Genomic DNA, 13,395 nt, shown 5'->3' with positions numbered 1-13,395 from the left:
AGGCCCCTCTCCAGGCACCACAACAAAGATTGCTAACCCAAGCTACAGGACCACTAGTTCCAGCCCTGGGGTCAGCATCAGCAGTAGCAGTAGAAGTAGTCCCACTCCAGGAACTACAACCAACGCTAGACCTAGCTCAAGGACCACCCGTCCAAGCTCCAGAACTGGGTCCTGGTTGACTCCCAGACCTGGCTTAAAGCCCAAACCAGGCACAAGGCCTATTCCAGGACCCAGAACCAAACCTGGACCAAAGCTCACACCTGCCTTAAAGCCCAGACCACCCAATCCAACTAGCTCCCCCAGCTCCATCTCAAAGACCCCTCCAAGACCTGGCTTAACTCCAGACACCCCCACTAGCCTCAGCCCAAAGACCACGAGTCCAAACTCCAGGACTACCAGCTCCAGCCTTGGGATTAGCTTTACAACCCTCAGTTCAGGCAGTCTTAGCAGAACCACACCAAGTCACTCTCCAGCAACCACAACCACCACCAGCTCTAGCCCAAAGATCACCAGTTCAATCATCCGGACAGACTCTTCCAGCTCAAGCCCAACTCCAGCAACCAAAACCACCACTAGCCCCAGCTCAAGCACCAGCTTCACTAGCCTCAGCTCAAGAACCACCAGTACCAGCATCAGTCCTGAGTCAAAGTCTGCCCAACATCCTGAACCCAGCATAACAACCCACAGATTTAGCATTAAGCCCAAACCCGGCCTAAAACTCAAACCAGACCAGAAGCCCAAACAAGGCCCAAGGCCTATTCCAAGTCCAAAGCCTAAACCTGGATCAAAGCTTAAACCTGTCTTAAAGCCCAGACCACCCAGCCCAACTAGCTCCTCCAGTTCAGGACCAAAGACCACACTCAAACCTGGCTCAACTTCAACCACCACCACTCGCCGTAGCCCTGGGGCCAGAACCAGCAGTAGTCCAACTCCAGCAACTACAACCACCACCAATCCAATTATCAAGGCCAGCTCCTCCGCCACTAACCCCAGCCCAACAACCAGCTTTACTAGACTTAGCTCACTGAGCATCAGTGCAAGCTCCGGCCATGCAACAAAGACTGACCAAAACCCTAGACCCAGCCCAACGATCACCAGATCCCAGTGGATCCCCAGACTTAGCACAAAGCCAAAACCTGGGCCACAGCCCAGACCAGGCCTACAGCCCAGACCCAGCCTAAAGCCTAAAGATGAACTAAGGCCTGAAACTGAACTAAATCCCAAACCAGGCCGAAGGGCTATTCCAGGCCTAAGACCCAAACCCGGACCAAAACCAAAGCCTGTCCTAAAGCCCAGACCACCCAATCCTACTATTTCTTCCAGGCCTGAACCATCTCTTACCACTATCCATAGCCCAAGTTCCAATACTACCAGTTCAAGCTTCAGGACTACCAGCTCCAGCCCTGGGATCAGCATTACCAGCCCCACTCTACAGGCCACCAGGACCAGTACTAGTCTAAGCAACACCACACAGAGCCACTCTACAGCCACCACCAGTAGCCCTGGCCCAAGGACCAGCAGTCCAAGCATCCGGAATGGCCCTTCCAGCTCAAGCAGAAGCAGTACAACACCGAGCTCAATTTCAGCAACCAGAATCACCACTAATCCTGACCTAAAGGTCACTAGTCCAGGATCCAGGATGAACTACAGAACCTTCAGGCTCAACATCGGGACCAGCATCAGCAGTAGCCCAACTCCAGAACCCACAACCACCACTAGCACTAGCTCAAAGACCACCAGTTCAAGCAATTGGACCAGCTCTTCCAGCTCAAGCAGCAACACAATCAGTCCAACTCCAGCAACCACAACCTCCATAAGTTCCAGTTCAAGGACCACCAGTATCAGCATCAGTCCTGAGACAAAGTCTGCCCAAAACCTAGAACCCAGCACAACGACTACCAGACCTGGCCTAAAGCTTAAAACTGAACTTAAGCCTAAACCTGGAACAAAGCCCAAACCAGACCCAAGGCCTATTCCAGGCCTAACACCTAAACCTGGACCAAGACCAAAGCCTGTCCTGAAGCCCAGACCTGCTCCAAAGCCTTGGCCCAAAACCACCACCCAAGGTCCAAGGACCACTTCCCCCACACCTAGCCCCAAAACATCCAATAGCTCAATCCAAAGGACCATGACTGACCCAAGCCCACAAACGGCCACAAGCCTAAAAAATACCAGCTCAAGCCAACAATTTAGCACAAGCCCTAGCCCCAAAACTACCACTACTAGTCCCATCCTATTGACCAACTCTAACCATAGCCCTACTACCAGCCCTGACTCCCCTACCCCCAGCCCCATACCGGAGTCTTCCACCCCCAGTGTGAGAGAACTGCGTGTGAAGACCAGCCGGGTATCCGCTAGTCTGAATGACACAAGGGTTTCTCGAGGAGGGCATCCAAAGGTCCGTCCTGGGCTAAACCTGCTCACAGAGAAGGACCAGGTAGGCAGCAAGACTGACAGGACAGAAAACCAGCCTCAAAGCCCTGCACATATTTCACCAGGAGGTAAGAGAAATCAATTATATTTTACTTTACATGCTATTGTCTGCTATTTAAATGTAATTATGATAATTACATTGTAATTGATAATTACATAAAGTTTAGTTTGAGCTTTCTTAAGGGTTCACTGAATCAAGCCATATGATGTGTTATTTGGTACCAGGTAGGCTATAGTAAATAGCTACCAAATGTGTTGACAAAGCAAGATCGAGAAAGGCTACTCACTGTTATTAAGATGCAATTTTTTTAGTAAACTTAATAGAATCGTGCTATACAAATATGGCGATACGAATTCTGAATACAGCCTACACAGATGTAGGATCTTAATTTGAGCCAGTTTGCTACAGCAGAAAAGTAATCCTGCAGGAACAGGACATTTTAATTATTATGTGGATTATAATTAATGGACATTTTTGTAGAGGTTAATACATTTTTCATAAGGGAAAATCAAGTCTGAAATTTCAAAGTGGAAATTTTGAACCTCAAATACACTACAAGTTTTAAATGTCCTGCATTGCAGAAAAGTTATCCTGCAACAGGGTGATCAAATTAAGATCCTACATCAGTACAACAACCCTATTTCTATCCCCAGTGGTTAAGATAAATTATAAACTTATATTGACAGTGTAGCCTAGGTTATGGCAGATAACAGTGGAAATTGTGACTGAAAAATATATTGTTGTGAGTGGAATAATGTTGTTCTGGAAAAAAGAAAAATATTGCTCAATCAACTTTATATCAGTGTGATATCATCTCCATTATAAATTATGAGGATTGTAACTTTGAAGTCCAAGCAACCTAAGGTGATGTTTAATGAGCCTATTATAATGTGGTGGAAGTTTGAGATCATCATCTTTGTAACAGATGTTGTGTGGTTTGTGGTTATTTACTGTTAAATTAAGAATTTATATATGTGAGCACGTGCGTGTCTGTGAGTGTGTGTGGCTTAAATAGGGATCAAGGGGTGTCTGTGCAGAGCATCCTTTGAGGTCATAGTCAGTTTAAACACACATTGTTATTGCTGAGTAGCACATCTATCAAATAACAAATTAAGTGTCACACAAAGCTATTGCTAGCTTTTATTAATATACAAGGCCACTTTAAGCCAAGCACCTACATTTCTTACAGACTTAACAACTGTAATTGACATTTATCTGAAGTCTGTACGTTTGTCTAAGGGACATTGTCTCTAACATTCACGCCCGATTCATAGACTTCAAATTTATGGTGACCGATAAATCCTAGCTATTTCAGCATGATACAATCATATTCTAATCTTGTGTGTATAGTTTCAAATGTGTGAAATATTGTATTTTGTATGTAAAAAATAAATAAACAATAACCTTTATTTAACCAGGTTAGTTTCCTACAGTAAGAACATGTATATTTATGTTATGCTGCAATGCACCTTTTCTTCAAAAAGGATTACAGACTAATCTAATCTAATTTTCTCATTCCACTATCCTTCCACTCAACAGTTACCATGGCACCCAGAGACTGCTCTGACCACATGGCCAGGGGGGAGAGGAACAGCGGAGTCTACAAAGTGACCCCTGACCCTAAGAACGGAACCATTGCAGTGTTCTGTGACATGGAGTCTCATGGCGGAGGGTGGACCGTCATTCAGCTCCGTCAGGATGGCAGTGTGAACTTCGACCGAACCTGGGCTGAATACCGGACGGGCTTCGGTGACCTGATGGGTGGGGAGTTCTGGCTGGGCAACGACCACATCCACCTCCTGACCCGACACAGGGTGATGGTCCTCAGGGTGGAGCTGGAGGACTTTAACAGCATGATGGAGTACGCAGAGTACAGGCTCTTCCGTGTGGCTGGCGAGCGGCTGCGCTACCGCCTGTCTGTGGGTGGGTACTCGGGCACGGCGGGAGATGCACTTCAATTTAGCAAGAGTTATAACCACAACAACAGGTTCTTTACGACTCCTGACAGAGACTATGACCGCTACCCTTCAGGGAACTGTGGGGCCTACTACAGCTCAGGCTGGTGGTTTGACGCCTGTATGGCTGCCAACCTCAACGGGAGATATTATGTGGGAAAATACAAAGGGGTGCGGAACGGGATCTACTGGGGGACGTGGCATAACATATCCACAGAGTACTACCCGACTAATGACAGACAATCTTTCAAGACTGTCAGAATGATGATCAGGCCAAGGGGCTATGCAAAGTGATTGTCTGCTGGCTCTTCGGTTGGCGTTCTCAGCTGTTGCAATTCTCAAATAGGGGGGCCGGGGACCCCTATGGGACCTCCAAGATATTTCAATGGGTCCACGACAAAGTAGGAAAAAGCAGATAAAATGCTCAATGTTCAAAATATGATTTTTTTTGGGAGGAGTACTGTTAGATATGCAAATGGAAACATTCAGATTGTACTGCTGTTTCATATTTTTGGGGTTTATAATGCCTTTTGTTTAACAAGCAGTTTGAATATATTGCATAATTTTATTTACTCTTTGAAATATTAAATCTCTGATTTAGGCGGGTCAACAACCCCTAAATCTACTTAATTTCTTGATAAATATTAGTGGGCCTTGGAAAAGCCTGCTCTGTTGGTACAATACTGCCACTTTGTGGTCTGAAGCGAAACACCACTTTTTTATGGATTAAAATAGAACATTCAAACTGTGGAAAAGATGTACAGAGTTCCTGAATTAATTTATAAGATGCCTTCTTATTATCTATGTAAGGTTACTGTTTGAAAGTATTGTAGGAAAACGGTTTCATAGAAGTCTTTCTCCTGTGACGAGAAAGATAAATACTCTTTGAGGAGGGTAATGAAGAGAAGGACAAAAACTCTTAAATTGTACTTGATTGATTGTAATGATTGACTGATGATTGATTGTTGTAATGTTTTTTTATTCTCAGTATTTTTTATGGGAAAAAATTAAATAAGGTCAATAAAATAGAACATAATTCCTTTGTTGATGTGTTCAGTCTCACCATGGTGTTGCCTTTACATGTATAACTTGCAAACTTCTCAGCTAGCACTTAAAGACTCTCCCTCCTCAGGTATTTATCCAAATATCCTCTTTGCAATGGCCTTTGTCACATAAAGTATTAAGAGCATAACTTACCGTCTACAACGTAATCCGAGTGCCATAACCCACAGAAGTTGAACTCCAGTAAGAACCTGTACAGAAGTAGAGTTGTTGGAGAGAAAATAAAGTTTACAAAACCATTCAATTCAGTTCAAAACAACTTTACATTAGAGTTACATAAACTTGCACAATAGGTTCAATCAATGGTATAATATGGACAACATAATGTAGCTTCTCTTCCTTCTTGAACATGCGGGCCAAGTGAAATCTGTTTGGGAACATCGATAGTAACAAGTTTTCACAACTAAATATATTTCATTAAACTTAAAAGCCCCTCTCTCTGTTCGCTCTTTTTCTGCCATGCATAATATGCAGTAGGCTATGTATTGTGTAACATCACAATCATTATTTTAATTCAGGTTTTTCTTTCGGGCTTGGGCTCATATATACACCACCTGTCAAAAGTTTTAGAACACCTTCTCATTCAAGGGTTTTTCTTTATTTTTACTATTTTCTACATTGTAGAATAATAGTGAAGATATCAAAACTATGAAATAACACATATGGAATCATGTAGTAACCAGTTTTAAAGTGTTAAACAAATCAAAATACATTTTATATTTGAGATTATTCAAATAGCCACCCTTTGCCTTGATGACAGCTTTGCACACTCTTGGCATTCTCTCAACCAGCTCCATGAGGTAGTCACCTGGAATGCATTTCAATTAACAGGTGTGCCTTCTTACATTTTAGTCATTTAGCAGATGCTCTTATCCAGAGTGACTTACAGGTAGTGAGTGCATACATTTTTTAATTTTTTCATACTGGTACCCTGTGGGAATCAAACCCACAACCCTGGCGTTGCGAGCGCCATGCTCTACCAACTGAGCTACACGCGACAGTTAATCTGTGGAATTTCTTTCCTTCTTAATGCGTTTGAGCCAATCAGTTGTGTTGTGACAAGGTGTATAGAAGATAGCCCAATTTGGTAAAATACCAAGTCCATATTATGGCAAGAACAGCTCAAATAAGCAAAGGGAAACGACAGTCCATCATTCCTTTAAGACATGAATGTCAGTCAATGACGAAAATGTCAAGAACTTTGAAAGTTTCTTCAAGTGCAGTCGCAAAAACCATCAAGTGCTATGATGATACTGGCTCTCATGAGGACCGCCACAGGAAGGAAAGACCCAGAGTTACCTCTGCTGCAGAGGATAAGTTCATTAGATTTACCAGCCTCAGAAATTGCAACCCAAATAAATGCTTCACAGAGTTCAAGTAACAGACACATCTCAACATCAACTGTTCAGAGGAAACTGTGTGATTCAGGCCTTCATGGTCGAATTGCTGCAAAGAAACCACTACTAAAGGACACCAATAAGAAGAAGAGACTTGCTTGGGCCAAGAAACACGAGCAATGGACATTAGACAGGTGGAAATCTGTCCTTTGGTCTGGAGTCCAAATTGGAGATCTTTGGTTCCAACCGCCATCAATCAATCAATCAATTTTATTTTATATAGCCCTTCGTACATCAGCTAATATCTCGAAGTGCTGTACAGAAACCCAGCCTAAAACCCCAAACAGCTAGTAATGCAGGTGTAGAAGCACGGTGGCTAGGAAAACTCCTAGAAAGGGCCAAAACCTAGGAAGAAACCTAGAGAGGAACCAGGCTGTGAGGGGTGGCCAGTCCTCTTCTGGCTGTGCCGGGTGGAGATTATAACAGAACCATGCCAAGATGTTCAAAAATGTTCATAAGTGACAAGCATGGTCAAATAATAATCAGGAATAAATCTCAGTTGGCTTTTCATAGCCGATCATTAAGAGTTGAAAACAGCAGGTCTGGGACAGGTAGGGGTTCCATAACCGCAGGCAGAACAGTTGAAACTGGAATAGCAGCAAGGCCAGGCGGACTGGGGACAGCAAGGAGTCACCACGGCCGGTAGTCCCGACGTATGGTCCTAGGGCTCAGGTCTCTCAGTTGGCTTTTTCATAGCCGATCATTAAGAGTTGAAAACAGCAGGTCTGGGACAGGTAGGGGTTTCGTAACCGCAGGCAGAACAGTTGAAACTGGAATAGCAGCAAGGCCAGGCGGACTGGGGACAGCAAGGTGTCATATGCCCGGTGGTCCGACGTATGGTCCTAGCTCAGGGTTCTCAGAGAGAAAGAGAGAACGAGAGAATTAGAGAGAGCATACGTAAATTCACACAGGACACTGGATAAGACAGGAGAAGTACTCCAGGTATAACCAACTAACCCCAGCCCCCGACACATAAACTACTGCAGCATAAATACTGGAGGCTGAGACAGGAGCGGTCCGAGACACTGTGGCCCCATCCGAAGAAACCCCGGACAGGGCCAGACAGGAAGGATATAACCCACCCACTCTGCCAAAGCACAGCCCCCGCACCACTAGAGGGATATCCTCAACCACCAACTTACAATCCTGAGACAAGGCCGAGTATAAGCCCACAGAGGTCTCCCACCACAGCACAAACCAAGGGGGGGCGCCAACCCAGACAGGAAGATCACGTCAGTAACTCAAACCCACTCAAGTAGCGCACCCCTCCTAGGGACGGCATGAAAGAGCACCGCAAGCCAGTGACTCAGCCCCTGTAACAGGGTTAGAGGCAGAGAACCCCAGTGGAGAGAGGGGAACCGGCCTGGCAGAGACAGCAAGGGCTGTTGCGTTGCTCCAGAGCCTTTCCGTTCACCTTCACACTCCTGGGCCAGACTACACTCAATCATATGACCTACTGAAGAGATAAGTCTTCAGTAAAGACTTAAAGGTTGAGACCGAGGTCTGCGTCTCTCACAGATTGGCAGGCAGACTGTTCCATAAAAATGGAGATCTATAGGAGAAAGCCCTGCCTCCCCGCTGTTCTAGAAATTCTAGGGACAATTAGGAGGCCTGCGTCTTGTGACCGTAGCGTACGTATTGGTATGTACGGCAGGACCAACTCGGAAGATAGGTAGGAGCAAGCCCATGGCACGCTTTATAGGTTAACAGTAAAGCCTTGAAATCAGCCCTTGCCTTAACAGGAAGCCAGTGTAGGGAAGCTAGCACTGGAGTAATATGATCAAATTTCTTGGTTCTAGTCAGGATTCTAGCAGCCGTATTTAGCACTAACTGAAGTTTATTTAGTGCTTTATCCGGAGGTGCCGGAAAGTAGAGCATTGCAGTAGTCTAACCTAGAAGTAACAAATGCATGGATTAATTTTTCTGCATCATTTTTGGACAGAAAATTTCTGATTTTTGCAATGTTACGTAGATGGAAAAAAGCTGTCCTTGAAACAGTCTTGATATGTTCGTCAAAAGAGAGATCAGGGTCAAGAGTAACGCAGGTCCTTCACAGTTTTATTTGAGACGACTTACAACAACCATCAAGATGAATTGTCAGATTTAACAGAAGATCTCTTTGTTTCTTGGGACCTAGAACAAGCATCTCTGTTTTGTCCGAGTTTAAAAGTAGAAAGTTTTCAGCCATCCACTTCCTTATGTCTGAAACACAGGCTTCTAGCGAGGGCAATTTTGGGGCTTCACCATGTTTCATTGAAATGTACAGCTGTGTGTCATCCGCATAGCAGTGAAAGTTAACATTATGTTTTCGAATAACATCCCCAAGAGGTAAAATATATAGTAGAAACAATAGTGGTCCTAAAACGGAACCTTGAGGAACACCGAAATGTACAGTTGATTTGTCGGAGGACAGACCATTCACAGAGACAAACTGATATCTTTCCGACAGGTAAGATCTAAACCAGGCCAGAACTTGTCCGTGGAGACCAATTTGGGTTTCCAGTCTCTCTCCAAAAAGAATGTGGTGATCGATGGTGTCAAAGGCAGCACTAAGGTCTAGTAGCCGAGGACAGATGCAGAGCCTCGGTCTGACGCCATTAAAAGGTCATTTACCACCTTCACAAGTGCAGTCTCAGTGCTATGATGGGGTCTAAAACCAGACTGAAGCATTTCGTATACATTGTTTGTCTTCAGAAAGGCAGTGAGTTGCTACAACAGCAGTTTTTCTAAAATGTTTGAGAGGAATGGAAGAATCGATATAGGCCGATAGTTTTTTATATTTTCCGGGTCAAGGTTTGGCTTTTTCAAGAGAGGCTTTATCACTGCCACTTTTAGTGAGTTGGGTACACATCCGTGGATAGAGAGCTGTTTATTATGTTCAACATAGGAGGGCCAAGCAAGGAAGCAGCTCCTTCAGCAGTTTAGTAGGAATAGGATCCAGTATGCAGCTTGAAGGTTTAGAGGCCATGATTATTTTCATCATTGTGTCAAGAGATATAGTACTAAAACACTTAAGTGTCTCTCCCGATCCCAGGCCCTCGCAAATCTTGCAGATCCAGGACAGCTAAGCCCTGGAGGAATACGCAGATTCAAAGAGGAGTCCGTAATTTGCTTTCTAATGGTCATGATCTTTTCCTCAAAGAAGTTCATGAATTTATTACTGCTAAAGTGGAAAGCCATCCTCTCTTGGGGAATGCTGCTTTTTAGTTAGCTTTGCAACAGTATCAAAAAGAAATTTTGGATTGTTCTTATTTTCCTCGATTAAGTTGGAAAAGTAGGATGATCGAGCAGCAGTGAGGGCTCTTCGGTACTGCTGCAGTACTGTCTTTCCAAGCTAGTCGGAAGACTTCCAGTTTGGTGTGGCGCCATTTCCGTTCCAATTTCCTGGAAGCTTGCTTCAAAGCTCGGGTATTTTCTGTATACCAGGGAGCTAGTTTCTTATGACAAATGTTTTTTCGTTTTTAGGGGTGCAACTGCATCTAGGGTATTGGTGAAGGTTAAATTGAGTTCCTCAGTTAAGTGGTTAACTGATTTTGTCCTCTGACGTCCTTGGGTAGGCAGAAGGAGTCTGGAAGGGCATCAAGGAATTTTTGTGTTGTCTGAGAATTTATAAGCACGACTTTTGATGCTCCTTGGTTGGGGTCTGAGCAGATTATTTCGATTGCAAACGTAATAAAATGGTGGTCCGATAGTCCAGGATTTTGGTGGAAAAACATTAAGATCTACAACATTTATTCCATGGGACAAAACTCGGTCCAGAGTATGACTGTGGCAGTGAGTAGGTCCAGAGACATGTTGGACAAAACCCACTGAGTCGATGATGGCTCCGAAAGACTTTTGGAGTGGGTCTGTGAACTTCTCCATGTGAATATTAAAATCACCAAAAATTAGAATATGATCTGCTATGACTACAAGGTCTGATAGGAATTCAGGAAACTCAGAGAGGAACGCTGTATATGGCCCAGGAGGCCTGTAAACAGTAGCTATAAAAAAGTGATTGAGTAGGCTGCATAGATTTCATGACTAACAAAGCTCAAAAGAAACGCCATTTTTTTTTTGTAAATTGAAATTTGCTATAAGTAAATGTTAGCAACACCTCCGCCATCTGCGGGATGCACGGGGAATATGGTCACTAGTGTAACCAGGAGGTGAGGCCTCATTTAACACAGTAAATTCATCAGGCTTAAGCCATGTTTCAGTCAGGCCAATCACATCAAGATTATGATCAGTGATTAGTTCATTGACTATGACTGCCTTTGAAGTGAGGGATCTAACATTAAGTAACCCTATTTTGAGATGTGAGGTATCACGATCTCTTTCAATAATGGCAGGAATGGAGGAGGTCTTTATCCTAATAAGATTGCTAAGGCGAACACCGCCATGTTTAGTTTTGCCACAACCTAGGTCGAGGGCACAGACACAGTCTCAATGGGTATGGCTGAGCTGACTACACTGACTGTGCTATTGGCAGACTCCACTAAGCTGGCAGGTTGGCTAACAGCCTGCTGCCTGGCCTGCACCCTATTTCACTGTGGGGCTGAGGTGTGGGTGAACGGATGATCTCCGCATGTGTATTTCCAACTGTAAAGCATGGAGAAGGAAGTGTTATGGTGTGGGGGTGCTTTGCTGGTGACACTGTCTGTGATTTTTTTATTTTTTTATTTTTTTCAACAAGACAATGACCCAACACACCTCCAGGTTGTGTAAGGGCTATTTTACAAAGAAGGAGAGTGATGGAGTGCTGCATCAGATGACCTGGCCTCCACAATCCCCCGACCTCAACCAAATTGAGATGGTTTGGGATGAGTTGGACCGCAGAGTGAAGGAAAATCAGCCAACAAGTGCTCAGCATATGTGGGAACTCCTTCAAGACTGTTGGAAAAGCATTCCAGGTGAAGCTGGTTGAGAGAATGCCAAGAGTGTGCAAAGCTGTCATCAAGGCAAAGGGTGGCTATTTGAAGAATCTCAAATATAAAATGTATTTTGATTTGTTTACACTTTTTTGGTTACTACATGATTCCATATGTGTTCTTTCATAGTTTTGATTTCTTCACTATTATTCTACAATGTAGAAAATAGTAAAAATAAAGAAAAACCCTTGAATGAGTAGGTGTTCTAAAACTTTTGACCGGTAGTGTAGGCCTATGCATAAGCTTTAATACGCGTATGGGTGTTTTGAATTAATCATCACCTTAGAAAGCACTGTCCATTTCGTTGTGTTAGGTTTTGAAACAACATTCACAACAACCATGTTTTCCACTCAGTTTCAACCTGTTGTTGAACTTCTTTCTTCAAATTGATCAATCACAGTGAGGTGAGTTTTAAAAGCACAATACCTTTTTGATGATAAGTGTTTGACGTGATTTTCAATTGTATTTGCATTGATGTCAGAGTGGTTAGAGGGACAATAGAGCCCTGAGTACCAGGCCATTAGCGACCTGATGGTCGTTAGTGAGTTGGGTACTACCAATGCATGTCCAGAGTGCATAAAAGGAGACTACAAAAAGAACACCAGAGAGTTACCGCAAGTCGCAAAGAAAACAGGAGCTGCCTCCACTATTCTAGCACCATTTCAACTTCAACATTTCAACATCATCAAATCATCTATGCTTAGTCTAATACAGTGACAACTAAAAACCCAAAACAATTTAGTCCAATCAATGTAAGCTTAATATCATGTGATTGTCCATGGCACTGATTTGTGTGTGTGTATCTGTGTGTGTCTGTGTGTGTGTGTCTGTGTGTGTGTGCGTGCGTGCGTGCGTAAGTAGAAAAAAACATGTTGACTCACCCTACCTACTTGTAGAGAAACGCCAATGACATCCTCCTGTCTTTCATGTTGACTAAACGGTTTTTTACTCTGTCATACAGTACAGTTTTTGTTGTCCTAGGCTACCTGGCTAAAATGCTTGCTCACTAGCCTAACTTCCTTTCATGGGCAACGATTAGCCAGCTAGTTAACATTAGCCTACCAGAGGCACAATGTATGAATTTATGGTTGGATCTGAATCGCCTTTATAATCATTGGCCAGTACGGAGAATTAAGTAAAACCACAAGTCCAAATCTCTATCTCCATCCATGGCTAATTTAGGAAAGGGACAATTTTAGCTAGCTAGGTAGCCACCGGAGGACAACAACACAACGAAATGCAACAATTCAAGTTTTTTTCTGTCAATGACGTTTGGCTTTTGATGAGCTGTGATTGATGTGTAGCCAAATCCAAACTGGCTTCCCTTGACGCTTTCTTTTGGTGCGCCAGGACCATTCACAGTTAAGTTAATTCAGTTTAGCTCAACGCTGATGGGCTATTATTGTATAAAAAAAACATATCATTAAAGGGACGCCAAATGCTCGCTGGCTTCCCTTGCATTCAATATCATACTCCTTTTGACCAGACAGCATCAGATAGATGAGCTACACATACAGAGACATAGGGGCGGTGTTTCGCTTGCTTGGATGCTTTCTCCGGTGAAATACATTCAGTCTCTTGAGAATTGAAGGACAATTATGAAACAGAGACGAAAGTTAAATAATTGTATATGTTTT

General features: G+C 43.7%; 1 protein-coding gene across 1 annotated transcript; it reads left to right on the top strand.

Moving 5' to 3' along the window:
* The first annotated feature begins 1,639 nt into the window (after positions 1 to 1,639).
* LOC121577411 (angiopoietin-2-like) lies at positions 1,640 to 5,384 on the top strand. The gene is made up of 2 exons (XM_041891163.2): positions 1,640 to 2,501; positions 3,974 to 5,384. The coding sequence occupies exons 1-2, from the start codon at positions 1,640 to 1,642 to the stop codon at positions 4,681 to 4,683; spliced, it is 1,572 nt and encodes a 523-aa protein (XP_041747097.2). The 3' UTR covers positions 4,684 to 5,384.
* The last annotated feature ends 8,011 nt before the right edge of the window (positions 5,385 to 13,395 follow it).

Source organism: Coregonus clupeaformis, chromosome 11, assembly GCF_020615455.1.
Source record: "Coregonus clupeaformis isolate EN_2021a chromosome 11, ASM2061545v1, whole genome shotgun sequence".
NCBI classification, from domain to species: domain Eukaryota; kingdom Metazoa; phylum Chordata; class Actinopteri; order Salmoniformes; family Salmonidae; genus Coregonus; species Coregonus clupeaformis.
Note: the sequence above shows the minus strand (reverse complement) of the source record. Positions and strands in the feature narration are given on the sequence as shown.